This window comes from Epinephelus moara, chromosome 24 (assembly GCF_006386435.1).
Source record: "Epinephelus moara isolate mb chromosome 24, YSFRI_EMoa_1.0, whole genome shotgun sequence".
Classification (NCBI taxonomy): Eukaryota; Metazoa; Chordata; class Actinopteri; order Perciformes; family Serranidae; genus Epinephelus; species Epinephelus moara.
In genome coordinates, this window is record NC_065529.1 from 12,234,788 (window position 1) to 12,249,489 (window position 14,702).

A 14,702-nucleotide genomic window follows, 5' to 3' on the forward strand; every position below is an offset into this window, starting at 1 on the left:
TTTCCCAAAACTGAATAAATACCACACATAGCAACACACAACTGCTTTGCTAGCTCAATCATGTTGTAACTAAGATATCCGCTGGAAAAAATATTTTTTTCACGGACCGTTTAATGAGTTACTGAAGCTATGAATGAGCTAACCCTCTTCTGCTGAGTTTTAAAAATGCCGGCTATTTTGTTGCTTTCTGTTGACATCACATCCCTCCTTGAGTATATCCAATCAGCACAAGCCCCAGCCAGGAGTCTCTCGGGGCCGTTCTGAGTACCTACTCTGAGGCAGGGACTTGTTTAGCCCCTGTAAAAGTTCTGGAACTCTGTCCTTCTGGGGGGGTTCCTGCGGTGGAGACACGCACCAACGGCCCCGGCCCCGTAAAATTACCCCAAAGTTCCTGCAGTGGAAACGGGCCTACTGTTAGCATTTGTGCGGTGGTGTGTCTTTGTCGCTCTGCAGTCACACCTCCAAAATGCTAGTTGGTGGAGTTTCTGTGTCACTATTAAGTTTCTGCCAAGTTATGAAGTCTGATCTATTTAACCCACACACCTGAAACACAATAAACATGCCTAAATAACATTAAATACAAATACTAAATTCATCTCACCAGGTTTTCAGACAAAACATTTGAAGCTACAGATTATATTCAGCCACAAAATAAGTCTGAAAAGCTGCAAATTAGAACAAAAGTACAGGTTTTTAGAATGCTGCAGAATGGCACATTGCAAGTAGTTGTTTGTTTCAACTTGCCTGGTCATGAACCTTCGGTCTGAACTGGGCCTTAAACCAGCCGCCGGCCATTTGACCAACTGAGTTGCAGGTGACATCATCAGCTGGCTTGAGTCCAGCTCAGACCGGCTCTGTTTTGTCTCGTCATGAATCTTTGATCTGACCTGGGCCTTACAGAAACAAGTGATGCATCAAGAGACATTTATTTTATTTTTGTTGGTCATTGGTGCTTTTTATATATACATTTATATATTCATCTTCTTTTTATATACTGTGTCCTGTCTATTCTTTATTTTTTCAACTTTGTTCTCCCTGTTTTTAGCTGTGTTTACATTATACATTGAGAACAATAAAAAATATTCTTGTATGTGTTCACACTCAGCCAATCAATCTGATTCTGGACTCGAGACTTGACTTTGACTCACCTTGAAACGCTTGATCCAAATGTTTTGATTACAAGTGCTCATTAATCCTGATTTTGTTTCAACGCTGACGACCTGATATTCATCATTCATATTCATGTTGTCTCCTCCTCTTCCTCTGCAGGCGTCCTTCCTCACAAAGAAGCTCAACATCACAGGAAAGAGAGTTAACCTGGCCATATGGGTGAGTCTCAGTCTCTGCTTGTGTTTTAACGTCGCTGACAGGAAGTAAAGTTATTAACTTTATGGTACATGTTTGTGTTCACAGGACACAGCAGGTCAGGAGCGTTTCCATGCGTTAGGTCCCATCTACTACAGAGACTCCAATGGAGCCATTCTAGTGTACGACATTACAGACGAAGACTCCTTTCAGAAGGTAACAAGTCATTTTAACAGCAGGTCACACGAGTCTGATGCAGCTCTACTGTTCCATAGAAGGAGGGTTTGTATTAAACTGATCTGAACTATTTTCAGGTGTTAAAACACTAAAGAAAATGTAGTTATTTATTATAATATATTCCATTTCTGCTGATATATCCCTCTGAATCCTCCACACTGGATCATTAATTGTCTGATTTGATTTTATCTTCTCAAATATCAGATTATCTGATAGTAAACTTTTCTGTCTCCCATCTTCATCTCCTCTCCTCATCACTTCACATCTCTTTATTCTCTCCTCCGTATTCCTCAGTATCGCTTCTCTTTTTCATGTAATACAGTTTATATAAAGTCTGCTTGTGTGTTTCTGTGTCTGCAGGTGAAGAACTGGGTGAAAGAGTTGAGGAAAATGTTGGGGAACGAGATTTGTTTATGTATAGTAGGTAAGTCATCAGAAATCAGAAAATGCATTTATTCTACATGAACATATGAGAACATCAATAACAAAAACAAGAGCCTCTAACTTTCATTTTAGAAGTCGGTGTAGTCTGGGTCTGTTGGCTAATAAACTGTGTTGGAAATGTCAGACAGAAACAGGAACCTTTCTACATGCACTGTAGGAATGTAAACAGGTTAATCCATTCTGGGCAAAAGTTGTGGATCACACAGGGAAGTAGTTAGGTATGACGGTACCTATATCACCAAGGCTGTGCCTAAATATGACCTCAAAATACGACTTTGTTGTGATAAATGTCGGGGTCGTCACAGCTGCTTGAATGATCCTCAGATTCTGAAAGAGTACGTCACCTCCAGAGTTTGAAAAGTGTAAGGAACCTATGTTCGAAACTGTCATATGAACGCGTGTTAGCTCAGGTCAGCGATGAAGATGAGAGCTTTAAGAGGCCATGGGCAGGCTTTTTTGTTTGTAATCTAAGAATGTGTAACTAGAGCCCAGTCTCACTCCAAAGCCGTCGAAATCTGGCACTTGGGCAGCGACTTGTGGCGTCAGAAACCATCGAATAAAGGCGTCCCTTAATGTCAGCATGATACGCGGATGGGAGGAAATGCGGCGGGACTAGGGCAAAAGTTAAGGTAGTGAAAGTTTGAGTAGGGCGGGCGGAAGTGGTGGTGGATGGGTCCAACAAACACAGACTTTCACTTGAGGGAGCGGTGTTCGCGTCCCTTAAAGGGATAGTGCACCTAAAAATGAAAATGCAGCCATTATCTACTCACCCATATGCCGAGGGAGGCTCAGGTGAAGTTTTAGAGTCCTCACATCACTTGCAGAGATCCAAGGGGAGAGGAGGTAGCAACACAGCTCCACCTAATGGAGGCTGACGGCACCCCAGANNTGCTACCTCCTCTCCCCTTGGATCTCTGCAAGTGATGTGAGGACTCTAAAACTTCACCTGAGCCTCCCTCGGCATATGGGTGAGCAGATAATGGCTGCATTTTCATTTTTAGGTGCACTATCCCTTTAAGATTCTTAAACGAAACCCTGTTCCTTTTTTCCTAAACCCAACCGTGTGTGTGTTGTTGAAGGAAAAAAAACATCAGTTTGTGGTGTTGTACCGACGTAGTGCTTTTATTTTGAAAGAGACTGTACACAAACTGTACATTTCCTGTGAAAACATAAGTTTATTTTTAAAACAGAAATACAAAAAAGACATGGAGCAGATGTGACTTCATAAAGTTCTAACAAGATAATTAAATTATAAGACAAATTATCATTTTATTTTATATTTCTAAAAACATGTCGAACATGCGAGACATGAATTATGACACAGGAAGTTCAGTTTTAGTAACAGATCAATGAGTTAAAGGCTCATCAAACAGTGGTTTGAATTACTGTGAGAAGTTTTCAGCAGAATTGATTTTTATCTTCACAGAGTTTGTTTTCATGTTTTTGTGTCTCGGAGAGGAAATGTTTAGATCCTGTTGTCATAGAGCTTCTGGATATTAAATTATTTGTCTGCCTGTGACTTCACAAGAGAATATTTCTGAAGTGTTTTAACTGGATTATGTTGTTGATGTCGTGCTCATCATGTGGGACAGCTGCAGTTTCAGAATCTGCTGCTCCATAATGTGATTTTGGTGTTTTTGTTAAAGCAGGAAATCACATCAAGGCGTTTGCATAGAGATTTTAGGACAGTGAAGTTTGTGGTTCTGTTTAAATCCACATAGACTTCATGAGGATCTTTGAGGGGCCGTACACATGCTGCGCCCTCCATTGTTTTCAGTGTAGACTGTGAATATTCAGGTTGGAAACTCTCCATGGGAATTTAGAGGAACTAATGGGAATATAAGCAACATTTTCTCAGGCTGTGTTTATCATGTCATATGCAGATAGAACTAAAACTATCCGCACACATGCCGGGGTTTTTGCGCCCTCTAATCCATTGTTTGCAATGTAGACGTGCAGCAGGCGCGCTTAAATGCCAGAAAGATGCAGTTGTGATGTGCACACGTTCCAGAGCGCCTATTTGTAAGGGTGCGGTTGGCGGCAGGGATAACCAGAGCTTTACATCCATCACTCGGATAATGTTTTAGGCCTACACACGTAAAAACAGTGTCTGGAAGAAGATCAGTTCTGCACTCTGCTCTTCAGACGCAACCTCTCTCCGTGCTCTTAAAAGTTGGCACAGAGTCGGCACAAGAGTTGCAGGCAGCGCCCGACCTCGTGTTTTCCAGGCATTTACGGCATGTGTACGTCCACTGATGAACCTGTTTTTCTCAAAGCGTCCTCATCGTTAAACGACAGAATTGGTCGTTTGCCAGCAACTCCTAAAACTACTTACGTCACCATTGAGGGATACCAGCAACAGGTGCTATTTAACGTTGTGAAACTGTCAGGAGTTTGGTTAGGTTAAGAAAAAATACAATTGTTAAGGTACTGAAGTCAACATTGACCTTTGTTTTTTACATGGGACACATACAGTGGTCTCCTGGGGTTAAGTCCTGTGATTGTTGGACACAACCATTCACCCTGACCTCCTTATTATGCAGACTGTGTCGCTCTTTATACCACGTCACCTGACCTCCTCTTTTTACTCCCGTCATAAATGCAATGGCCACCAGAGGTCGCAGCCTAATAGTAAATATGAGATAAAATAATAAGAGTAACTATGGGTCGTAATAAGCTGCACAAACAGGAGGGACATTCAACACGTCGGCAGAGACTTTTTGCTTCAATTCAAGTTTTGTTTTCAGCAGCTGTTAGCTCCACTAATCGATATTGTTTTTATTAAATGATGAGTCATTAAACATGCTGTGATGAACCCACTGTACGAGGCAACATCTCACAACTGTCATAGAATATGTTTGCTCTTTAGCAGGGGTGCAGTAGTGCCGCCACAGCACACAGGAGCGACGCACTGTCACTTTTTTCTCCAAGTAAAGAAATAAAATGATCAGAATCTGATTGAAATTCACACACACACATTTTAAGCAATCAGATTACAGCGTGTGTCGTGTAAGAGAGCCTCTGAAGACTAAAGGAATGATCAGAGCTGTTTTTTTGACATTTAAGGTGCGGTGAGTGATTCATGACGTCGAATTTTTTGCATTGAGTAACATGTAAGAAAACATTCAACCTTGAATGTTGCCAGGAGCTGCAGGCGTTGAATTAAATGATTTTTCTCAGACTATAGCTGCCGACTGTTCACTAGAGAAGATGAAAAGGCAGCAAAACATCCTTTCAGGTACAGTTTTAGCTGACTCATGTTTGTGAACTCGCCACTGTAGGAGCAGTTGTTACATAACCTTCAAAACAAGCCACAACTTAACTGTGTGTGTGTGTGTGTGTGTGTGTGTGTGTGTGTGCACAAATTGGCGTGCATCATAGGTGTGCTCCTGCTTTTAAAGTAACAGCACTCAAACCCCTGAGGCCTGTTTCAGAAAGCAGGTTTAACAGACTCTGAGGTGACGAACGCTGGGAAGGAAACTGTCTCAGAGCAGCTGATCAGAGTCAGTTTAGTCAAATTTCCTGGACAGTATAAATACTCAGATGATGGTGCATGTGTTTGCTGAAGGAGTGTTGATTATCACGCAGAAATAAATACAGAATGAGTCGTGTTTGATTTGACGAGCCGGACTGATGAAGAACAAATCTGTTTCTTTTCTCTGCAGGTAATAAAATTGATTTGGACAAAGACAGACATGTTTCAGTGGAAGAGGCTGAGAGGTAACAACACAACAACACACTGATTTGTTCATGTTTGTCTGGTGTAAACAAATAAAAACATGATGCTCAGCAGCCTCTTATCTGTGTCTGTGTGTGTGTAGTTATGCAGAGTCGGTGGGAGCCAAACACTACCACACATCAGCCAAGCTAAATAAAGGCATCGAGGAGCTCTTCCTGGATCTCTGTAAAAGTAAGACGTCACACGCTGTTCACACATAAACCGGACTGTTGCCACACACTGCGAGATCGAGTTAAAATCATAACATTTCCACAAATAATATTTAATAACGGGATGTTTTTAGAGGAACATTTTCATCTGACGAAAGAGGTGAGACACTGTTTCATCAGATCAGCTGTTTATTTCTGGACTTCACCTCACACAAATGTTATCCGCACTTTTTATTTTTGGATTTTAAAGACATTTTCGTTGGCTGTAACTCAGAGTCAGAGGAGGAGATGGATTTTAGTTTCAGTGCAAAGAAGTTTATTTATAGAACATTTTTCAACACCAAAGTTACAGAGTGCCTCACAGAAAACACACAATAAGAACACAGGAATAAAAACATGACAGCTGACAGGGAAATTCACTCATTTACTCATTTACTGCACAGAATGAAGTGTTCAGATATGTTTACACTCTGACGTTTGTATTTTCATTATGAAGCTGCAGCTGGTTAGCTTAGCTTAGCATACAGACTGTAAACAGAGGGAAACAGTTAGCCTGGCTCTGCACACAGCTCACTAATACACACATTATATCTGGTGTGTTTAACTTGTACAGAAACCAAAGTGTTAAAATGACGTGCTGTGGTTTTACAGAGGATGATGTGGAAGGAAGGAAATTAACTTTTTCTATTAGTTTCCAGAGAAACGGCCCGAAACCACCACTTAGTCTTTGTTTCCACTTCAGTTTACCGTAAACCGTTCCTTATGTTTCTCTGTGTTAATAATGTGCTGATGGAACGGCCCAGTTTGGTTCGGTTCAGTCAAACTCAAATATGTTTGTCCCCTCAGTGCGGTTCGTTTAGGCAGGTGTGAACACACCAAAACAACCGGACTGAGACTTTCTTGAAGAGGTGGTTCTTAACTCTTTGTCTGTGTTTTCAGGGATGATGGAAACGGCTCAGGCTGAGGAGAGGTTGAAGGGCAACGGAGCCAGCCAATCAGCATCAAGTAGGCGGGGCGTACAGATCGTCGATGACGAACCACAAGCCACGCCCGCCGGAGGATGCTGCTCTTCTGGCTAGCACACACACACAGTCTCTCTGCCATACATGCTTGCAGACATAATATTCACACACACATTTACGAGCGTCTCTGTCGTCCAGTTTCTCTGAACTCTTAAAAAAACTTAATCCCAACTGTTGCTGCTGTTCGTTCAGCACCGCCTCTGCTGCTAAGGAGCATGGGAACTCATATTTGAAATGGTTTAATCGCTGTTTCCTCCCAAATAAAAGATTAAAATGATTTAAATTTGACAAAAATCACATTTTCAGCACTTTAATTTCCTGCAGAAGCAAAACTTCGCCCAGAGAAACGGTGAAGGCCACACGTCAACCTGCAGCTGTTTGTGTGTCATTAATTCATCATTAATAAAAGAGCTGAAATAACTTTGAGGACGTCGAACGGCGGCAGAGATTTATTTAGTTATTTTTGTTTATTTGTGGTGGGAAGTCTCTCGAGGGAAAAAACATACAAACACACACTGTATAAACCTCCATTAATCATCATATTTATCTCAAATATAAACATGTTTTCTGTTTTCAAACCCAGAGGAGCAGCAGGCGGACAGCGCCACCTGCTGGGTGCAATGACAAATTATTAAAGGACAGGTTCAGATTTTTTCATGCTCGTATTAATACACTCACATGTTGTTTTACTGCAGGTGTTTCACCTCGGACACAACCCAGAATAAAAAACACATCAGTGGAAACTAAACGTGGGAATGTTGTGTTAAAAAGAAAACCTCATTTCAGCTTCAGCTGAACTTCAGAGCGGATTTTTACACAGAGTAAAGACATTATATCCGCCATCTCAGACAAAGTAAGAACAGGAGTGACGATCACAGTGATCAACAACTCTTGAAACTAAACTCCCAGGTATGGAAGACCATTTCTGCCAATGTGATGGAAGAAAAAAAATCCTGTAAGTTATTATGAGAGAAATTTTAGAGATAATGAGTTAGTATCTCAAAATAATGAGGAACTTTAACAAAATTTAGTTTTTTCCAGCTTTGTGATGGTAGGCTTGAGTCAAAGTTTTGATAAAATAAGTCATTATTTTGAGGACGTTTCTCGTTATTTTGATAAAGCTTCAAACTAAGTTAATATTTTAATAGTTACTCATTATTTTCAGAAACTACGTCAATATTTTGAGAAAGTTTCGGATTATTTGAGAAATTATGTCAATATTTTAAAGAAGTTTCTCATTATTTTGAGATACTAACTCATTTCCAAAAAGTCTCACAAAATAATGAGTTAGAATTTCAAAAATAATGAAACTATCAAAATAACAAAACTAAGTCAATATTTTGAGAAATTACATCAATATTTTTAAATGTTTCTCAATATTTTTGTGATACTAAATACTTATTTAAAAATACAAACTCCAAATTTCTCATCATAATGACTGACATGCATTGGTGAAAATGGTCTTCCCTACTGAGGAGCAACGATGAGCTGTGAGTGATTACTGGACCATGTGACTCCCCCAAAATACACTTGCTGTAAAATAATAATAACTTTTTCTGAACATCATTAAAGGTCCAATAAAAATTTGACAGTGTAAAAGAGTCACATCAGTAAATTATTTTTGTGTGAGGTTTCCACATACCTTCATGCTGGAGGTATGTGAGTGTTGTATTAATATAAAACTGGAAAAAAGTCCTAACTCACCCTTTAATCTGAGCAGTTTACTCTTTACATCTGTCAGTATGAACCAGGACGTCAGTCAGAGCTGCACACGAATTAAAAACAATTATAAAACCTGAATATTTAAAATGTTTCCATTTAGTAAGAAGCTGCAGGTGTTTTATTGTAAACTAAAATTACATTTGTTATTGTTACAATTAAAACAACATGATAGTTTAATAAATGAAGAGGAAATCATAAAGTAACAACAAGAAAGAAAACAAATCAAAATCTCAACCTCAGTTTCATGTTTCACTCAGCTGCTGCTCAACCTGATATTTTTGTTTGTGAATTAAACTGCATTTTGTTAAAATCAAATTTAGAAAAAATAAATAAATTACCAGTTAAATGCAAACATCTCAGTTTGCTGCAAGTTTGCTAAAAATAAACATAAAAACATTGATCAAAATGTGCCTGTACTGCAGTTTAACTGTTTATATTTTATTTTTCTGAATCCTGAAGATATTTAGTTAAAATAATAAGACAGCAAAAAACTGGAACATTCTGATTTAGTTTTCTTTCCATCGACTAATTAATCGTTTCAGCTCGACTGATGTTGGTCTGTTAATTTATCTTCATGTTGTAAAAACAAACAAACAAAAAATACTTAATTTATAGATTAAAAACGAATTAACAAAACTCAAACATTGATCAAAGTGTGCAGTTTGAAATACATTAATATATAATATGTTTATTATTGTGACATTATAATCTTCAGTTATTTTTAGTTTACGCGATAAAATGTTAAAATATTTTGAGAGAAAAAAAAACTTGAAATAATTTGCTTCATCCAAAAACTAACAAAAATATATTCAGTTTACGAAGATGAAAAAAAAGATAAAATGATTTTTGGTCTTATCAAAAGAAAAAAAAAGAAAAAATTGTAGTGATCAGTGTATTGATGAATTGATTCATTTTTCAGCTCTGTTGCTGATGATCTGGATTTTTGGTCTTTAAATTAAACATTGATATTTTTTGTGAATTTTTTCTTTTTTTTCCCCATTCCAAAATTTGATTTTATGTTAACAACCATCCCGTTTTTAAAATAATACACACACACACACACACACATATATATATATATATATATATATATATATATATATATATATATATATATATATAAATATTTAAAAAATGAAAATGTGTCTGTATTATAGTTTGAAAGCTGAATAAAAATCATTCATCAACATTTATTTTCAGGTATTTGATGAATTAATTGTTGTTTTTGTCGTCCAAACTCCAAAATATTTTATTTAAATCAAAATAAAACCAGAAACAGAAGCTGGAAACAGATAATTTTTGACATTTTTGTGTTAAAAAGTTCCAATAAAATTCTCGTCAGTTCTCGCTGTAATTGATTAATTCAGCTCTGAATATTATAAAAGCTTCCTAAATATTGTGCAGCTCAGAGTTCAGCTCCTTCATCCTTCTCCTCTTCCTGTACATGGTTTTAAAACACACACACACACACATACACACACACACAGAGAAATAATACCGTGCATGTTTGATTTCTGTAAAAGGCTTTTTTCTGTTTTACTTTGAAAAGAAATGGTGAATAAAAAACCTGAGCAGCGGATTATTTAATAAGTTATATTCACACGTGGCGGTGACGGAAATCTGTACATGAACAAACGTTTTCTCTGTAAACTCTCGACTGTGTACTTTTACTGTTGTTTTCCATCGAGGCCTGTAGCTCCATTAATCTCTCTGCTTACTGAAAGAAAAAAAAAGAAAATACAGTGACATTGTACAAAAACATAAACAGGAAGTTTGACCTGCCTTTGGGGAATAATTGACGCACATAGAAGAAGAAGAAGATGAACTAAACGCTGTACTGTCCTCTTCATCATGGGAAAACAAACAAATGTGGTTGAAAGGAAAAAAAATCAGCACACTTTTTGGAAATGTAATTTTTTAAACTGCTAGTGTCAAAAGTGTTTTGTAAAGATAATAGAACAATTATAACGATTTACACAACGCACCGAGGTGTCGCACACATTGTCATTATTTCATTTTACAGGTTCACTCTGTTCGTACGGAAGCCCATCTGAGCCAATGTGATGAAATAAAAAATCCTGCAGGTCACTATTCGGAGAAACTTTCTGAAAATAATGACTCAGTATATTATTTTATTTATATATTATTTTGAGATGCTAAGTCTTTATTTCGAGGGAGTTTCTCATTATAATGATTTACAGGATTTTTTTTTATCACATTGGCAGAAATGGGCTTCTATACATGGGAGCATCATATGGGATGGTAGGCCATTATTTTTAGGGAAAAAAAGATCTCATTATATGGAGATACTAAATTTTTGTTGTTGTTGTCTACAAAGTTTCTCATGTTTATGCTAGCCCTTTATTTTGAGATACTAAGTCATTTTTTTAGATACTAGTACTATTTTATGTTTTCATCACATTGACAGAAATGGGCTTCCATACATGAGAGATTTTTACGGGACCGTAGGTCATTATTTTAAGAAAAAAAACCCTCATTATTTTGGGATACTTTTTTTTTTTGTTGATTAGAAAGTTTCTCATGTTTATACTCAGCCTTTATTTTGAGATACTAAGTCATTACTTAAGATACTGTCTCTTTTTATAAAACAGAAAAATGCTCCTTATGTTGATACTAAGTCCTTATTTTTAGATACAAACTTTTTTTTCCTATTTTTCTGAAAGTTTCTCGCTATGTTGATGCGAGCCCTTTTGCTTAAGATCATTTTGAGAAGATTTCTTATTATTTTGAGATACTTTTTAGACTCGTAGAAAGTTGCTCATTATGTTAAAAAACTCATTATTTTGAGATACAAATTATTTTTTTCAGAAAGTTTCTCATGTTGACACTGTCTTTATTTTGAGATATTAAGTCATTATTTTAAGTTACTACCTTTTTTTTAATTCTTATGTTGATACGAAGTCTAAATTTTGAGATACTAACTCATTTGTAGAAAGTTTCTCATGATGTTAAAAACAGTCATTATTTTGAGAAAAAAATCTCCTTCCTTTGAGATCTTAATGTTAAAACTAGCCCTTTATAAAAAAAAAAAAAAAGGAAAGAAATTAAGTCATTTTGAGAACATTCCTCATAATTTATACTAAGTTATTTTTCATTTTCATAACTCTTCTGTAGGTTTCACAGTATGTTAAAAAACAAAGTCTTTATTTTGAGAAAAAGATATTTTAAGATACTTTTTTTGAAAGAAAGTTTCATGTTGATACTAAGTCTTTATTTTGAGATATTAAGTCATTTTTAAGGGAGTTTCAGTTTATAATGATTTACATTTTGAAAGATACTAGATTGAATTTGTCTCTTTTAGAAAGTTTCTTTTTTTATTGAAACTAAGTCATTATTTTAAAGGGTTTTTTTTTTTAGAAAGTTTCTCATTATGTTAATACTAAGTCACTGTTTTGAGGGAGGTTTTTTTTTCTCATAATGGTTTACAGGATTTTTCATTTCATCACATTGATGGAAATGGTAATAGTAAGCCTTTATTTTTAAACATTAAGTCATTATCTCGAGAAAATATTTCATTATTTTTAGATAGTAACATTATTTTTTAGAAAATTTTGAGGGAGTTTCTAATTATAATGATTTACAGGATTTTTCTTTTCATCCCTTTGGCAGTAATGGGCTTCCATACCTGAGAGCTTCATACAGGTGGTAGGTCATTATTTTGAGACGTTTTTTTAAATGAGGTTTCCCATTGTTTATACAAAACCTTTGTTTTGAAACATTAAGTCGTTATTTTTAAAGAAAATTTCTCATTATTTTGAGATTCTTTTTCTTGATAAAGTTTCTCATTTTGATGAAACTACATTATGTTTAGAGAGTTTCTCATAATAACTTTTAGGATTTTTATCCTTCACGTTGGCAGGAATGGTTTTCCATACTTCTCTTCAAACTTTTTCTTTCACAGGGAATAATTATATTTTAGGGAACAAATTTATTAATCATAGTTTTAAAAACGTGTTTTTCAAATCTCAAGTCACAATTTATGATATAATGCTGATGTTTATCAGCTGTTTTTACTGGTAAGTGTGGGTGACTGAATGTGTCATAAATTAAAAAAAGAAAAAAAGATAATGTCATGATTAACATTATTGAGTAATGTCAAATATGTCATAATGGGATGTATTAATAAACTAAACAGGACAATTTTTTTTCTATGAAGTTCAGTGGAAACTGATTTTCCTGAGGACAAACATATTCCTTCAAACTTTAAGAATCAGGAAATCAATTGAATGAAACCCTCATTTCCAACAATGCCATACATGAACAAAGACATTAAAAACAATCAATAAGCAAACAAATAACCATCATGCACATCTATTAAAATGAATCATACAAAACAACAGCAGCAATAAATGATCGCTGAAAGTACAGTAGAAACAGGATGATAAACATGTTAAGGTGCAGATGTAAAGTTAAAGCATTTTCACTCAATTAAAACAAGATGAGAAACGAGGCACGTAAACAACCATAATGGTGGCAGACTGTCTAATTGAAGGTGTTTTGCAGATTATTCCCCGTATGAGGAGCTCTGTGAGAGAACGACACTCCTCCAACGACGTGTTCTGTGAGTGAGTACCAAGATGATGTGAGGTCAGAGGTCAAAAGGAAGCGACTGTATCAGAGCTTTATCTTGTGTAGAATCATCCAGACCACAAATATGAGCCCAAAGTTTAATATACAAAGAATAAGCATAATTGAATTATTTCCTCAGCTGATCCTTAAATGAAACTATATATTTGTGTTTATAAAGTTTTCTCCAGTAGGAACCAGAGGGTTTGGACATGAGAGACAGGAAGTCAGAAAGTGTTGAGGGGCGGGCGAATAACACCAGACTTCTGCTGTAAATGCATTAATTTAATGACTTTAATGACTTTAATATTTCAGCATCTTCATCTTTAAGGTGACTGTCTGGTTCTTCATTTAAATCAGAAGGTGAGATTTTTTGCTTGAGGTCATTTAAACAGTGTCGTCATTACGTGGTTTGTCCACCAGAGGGTGCTGCAACACTGGAAAATATATCTGCTACCATTTTACAGTGGGCACACATTTACAACAACATGATCAGAAAAGTTTGGGTTTGTGTTTAAAAAAGTCTACAGACTAGCAGCTCTGTGATATGGCAGCCAGTTTTGGTCAACATTAAATAAATGTGCCCATAGAATAAATAAATATAACTGATTCAGTGCTGCGTCGGTGTCGATGCTTTGGTCTCAATCTGTGACACAACCATGCTCCATTTGAATATCATGAGCAGGGAAATAAATATAAATCTATAAATAAATAAATAAAAAGTAAACGAGTAAACAAATAATAAAAATAGCCGGGAAGTAACTCAAATTACAGTAAGTGATATTAGGAAATAAGTGAAAACATTTTTTAAATAAAAACAATTTATTGAACTATATTGACTCATTTATTTATTTCAGGCTTTATTTCAAAACTATTTTTTTTTTTTTGGACTTATTCAATAGACTTAAATGGTTTTCCACATTGTGAGGATGTATTAAGACACAATAGTGATTTGGCTCTTTGTAAAGCCAGCGTCACTCAGCGTCGACTTAAATCAGACATCCTTTACTCTTATTTTGGCGTCTCCAGGATTTACTACAGAATGTCACACAGGCAGATTTTGGTTTTCTGGTTTTTATTTCTGTAAGTCGTTGAGGATCTACAGTATCAGTTCACACCAGAATCAAACGTAAAAAAATCATGTAAAACAATATTATATACACATCTAGTCTTCCCCTTTCTTCTTATACACTTTCCATTATAAAAACAAATAAAATTTAAGTCTCCTGGACCTCACAGCACGTGTTTTTAATTTTAGCCTCTAAAGCTTGGTCAACACAGCGCTCAGTTTTCAAAATAAAAGCCTTAAGTTGTCGTTACTGACGGCGTTTTACATCATGCTGGTTCACAGGGTGGATTATGAGGGGTTGATTCAGGATATAATGTTCAACAGAGGTTTTGTGTAAACAGCAGATTCAGACATTAACACAAGCGATCGACAAGCAGTTTCCGTCCATTGATCTCAGTGGAGCCGACAGTCAGGACTCCTCACAGGGA

The 14,702-nt window shown here is 36.1% G+C and overlaps 1 protein-coding gene across 1 annotated transcript in view; it reads left to right on the forward strand.

The window, feature by feature from the left end:
- rab21 (RAB21, member RAS oncogene family) overlaps positions 1–10,602 on the forward strand; it is a 26,969-nt gene extending 16,367 nt beyond the window's left edge. Inside the window, exons 2-7 of the mRNA XM_050037864.1 lie at positions 1,270–1,329; positions 1,414–1,521; positions 1,903–1,966; positions 5,652–5,706; positions 5,808–5,896; positions 6,814–10,602. Coding sequence (XP_049893821.1) covers positions 1,270–1,329; positions 1,414–1,521; positions 1,903–1,966; positions 5,652–5,706; positions 5,808–5,896; positions 6,814–6,953 — 516 coding nt within the window. The 3' untranslated portion in view covers positions 6,954–10,602. The remainder of the gene's footprint in view (positions 1–1,269; positions 1,330–1,413; positions 1,522–1,902; positions 1,967–5,651; positions 5,707–5,807; positions 5,897–6,813) is intronic.
- Positions 10,603–14,702: the final 4,100 nt, after the last annotated feature.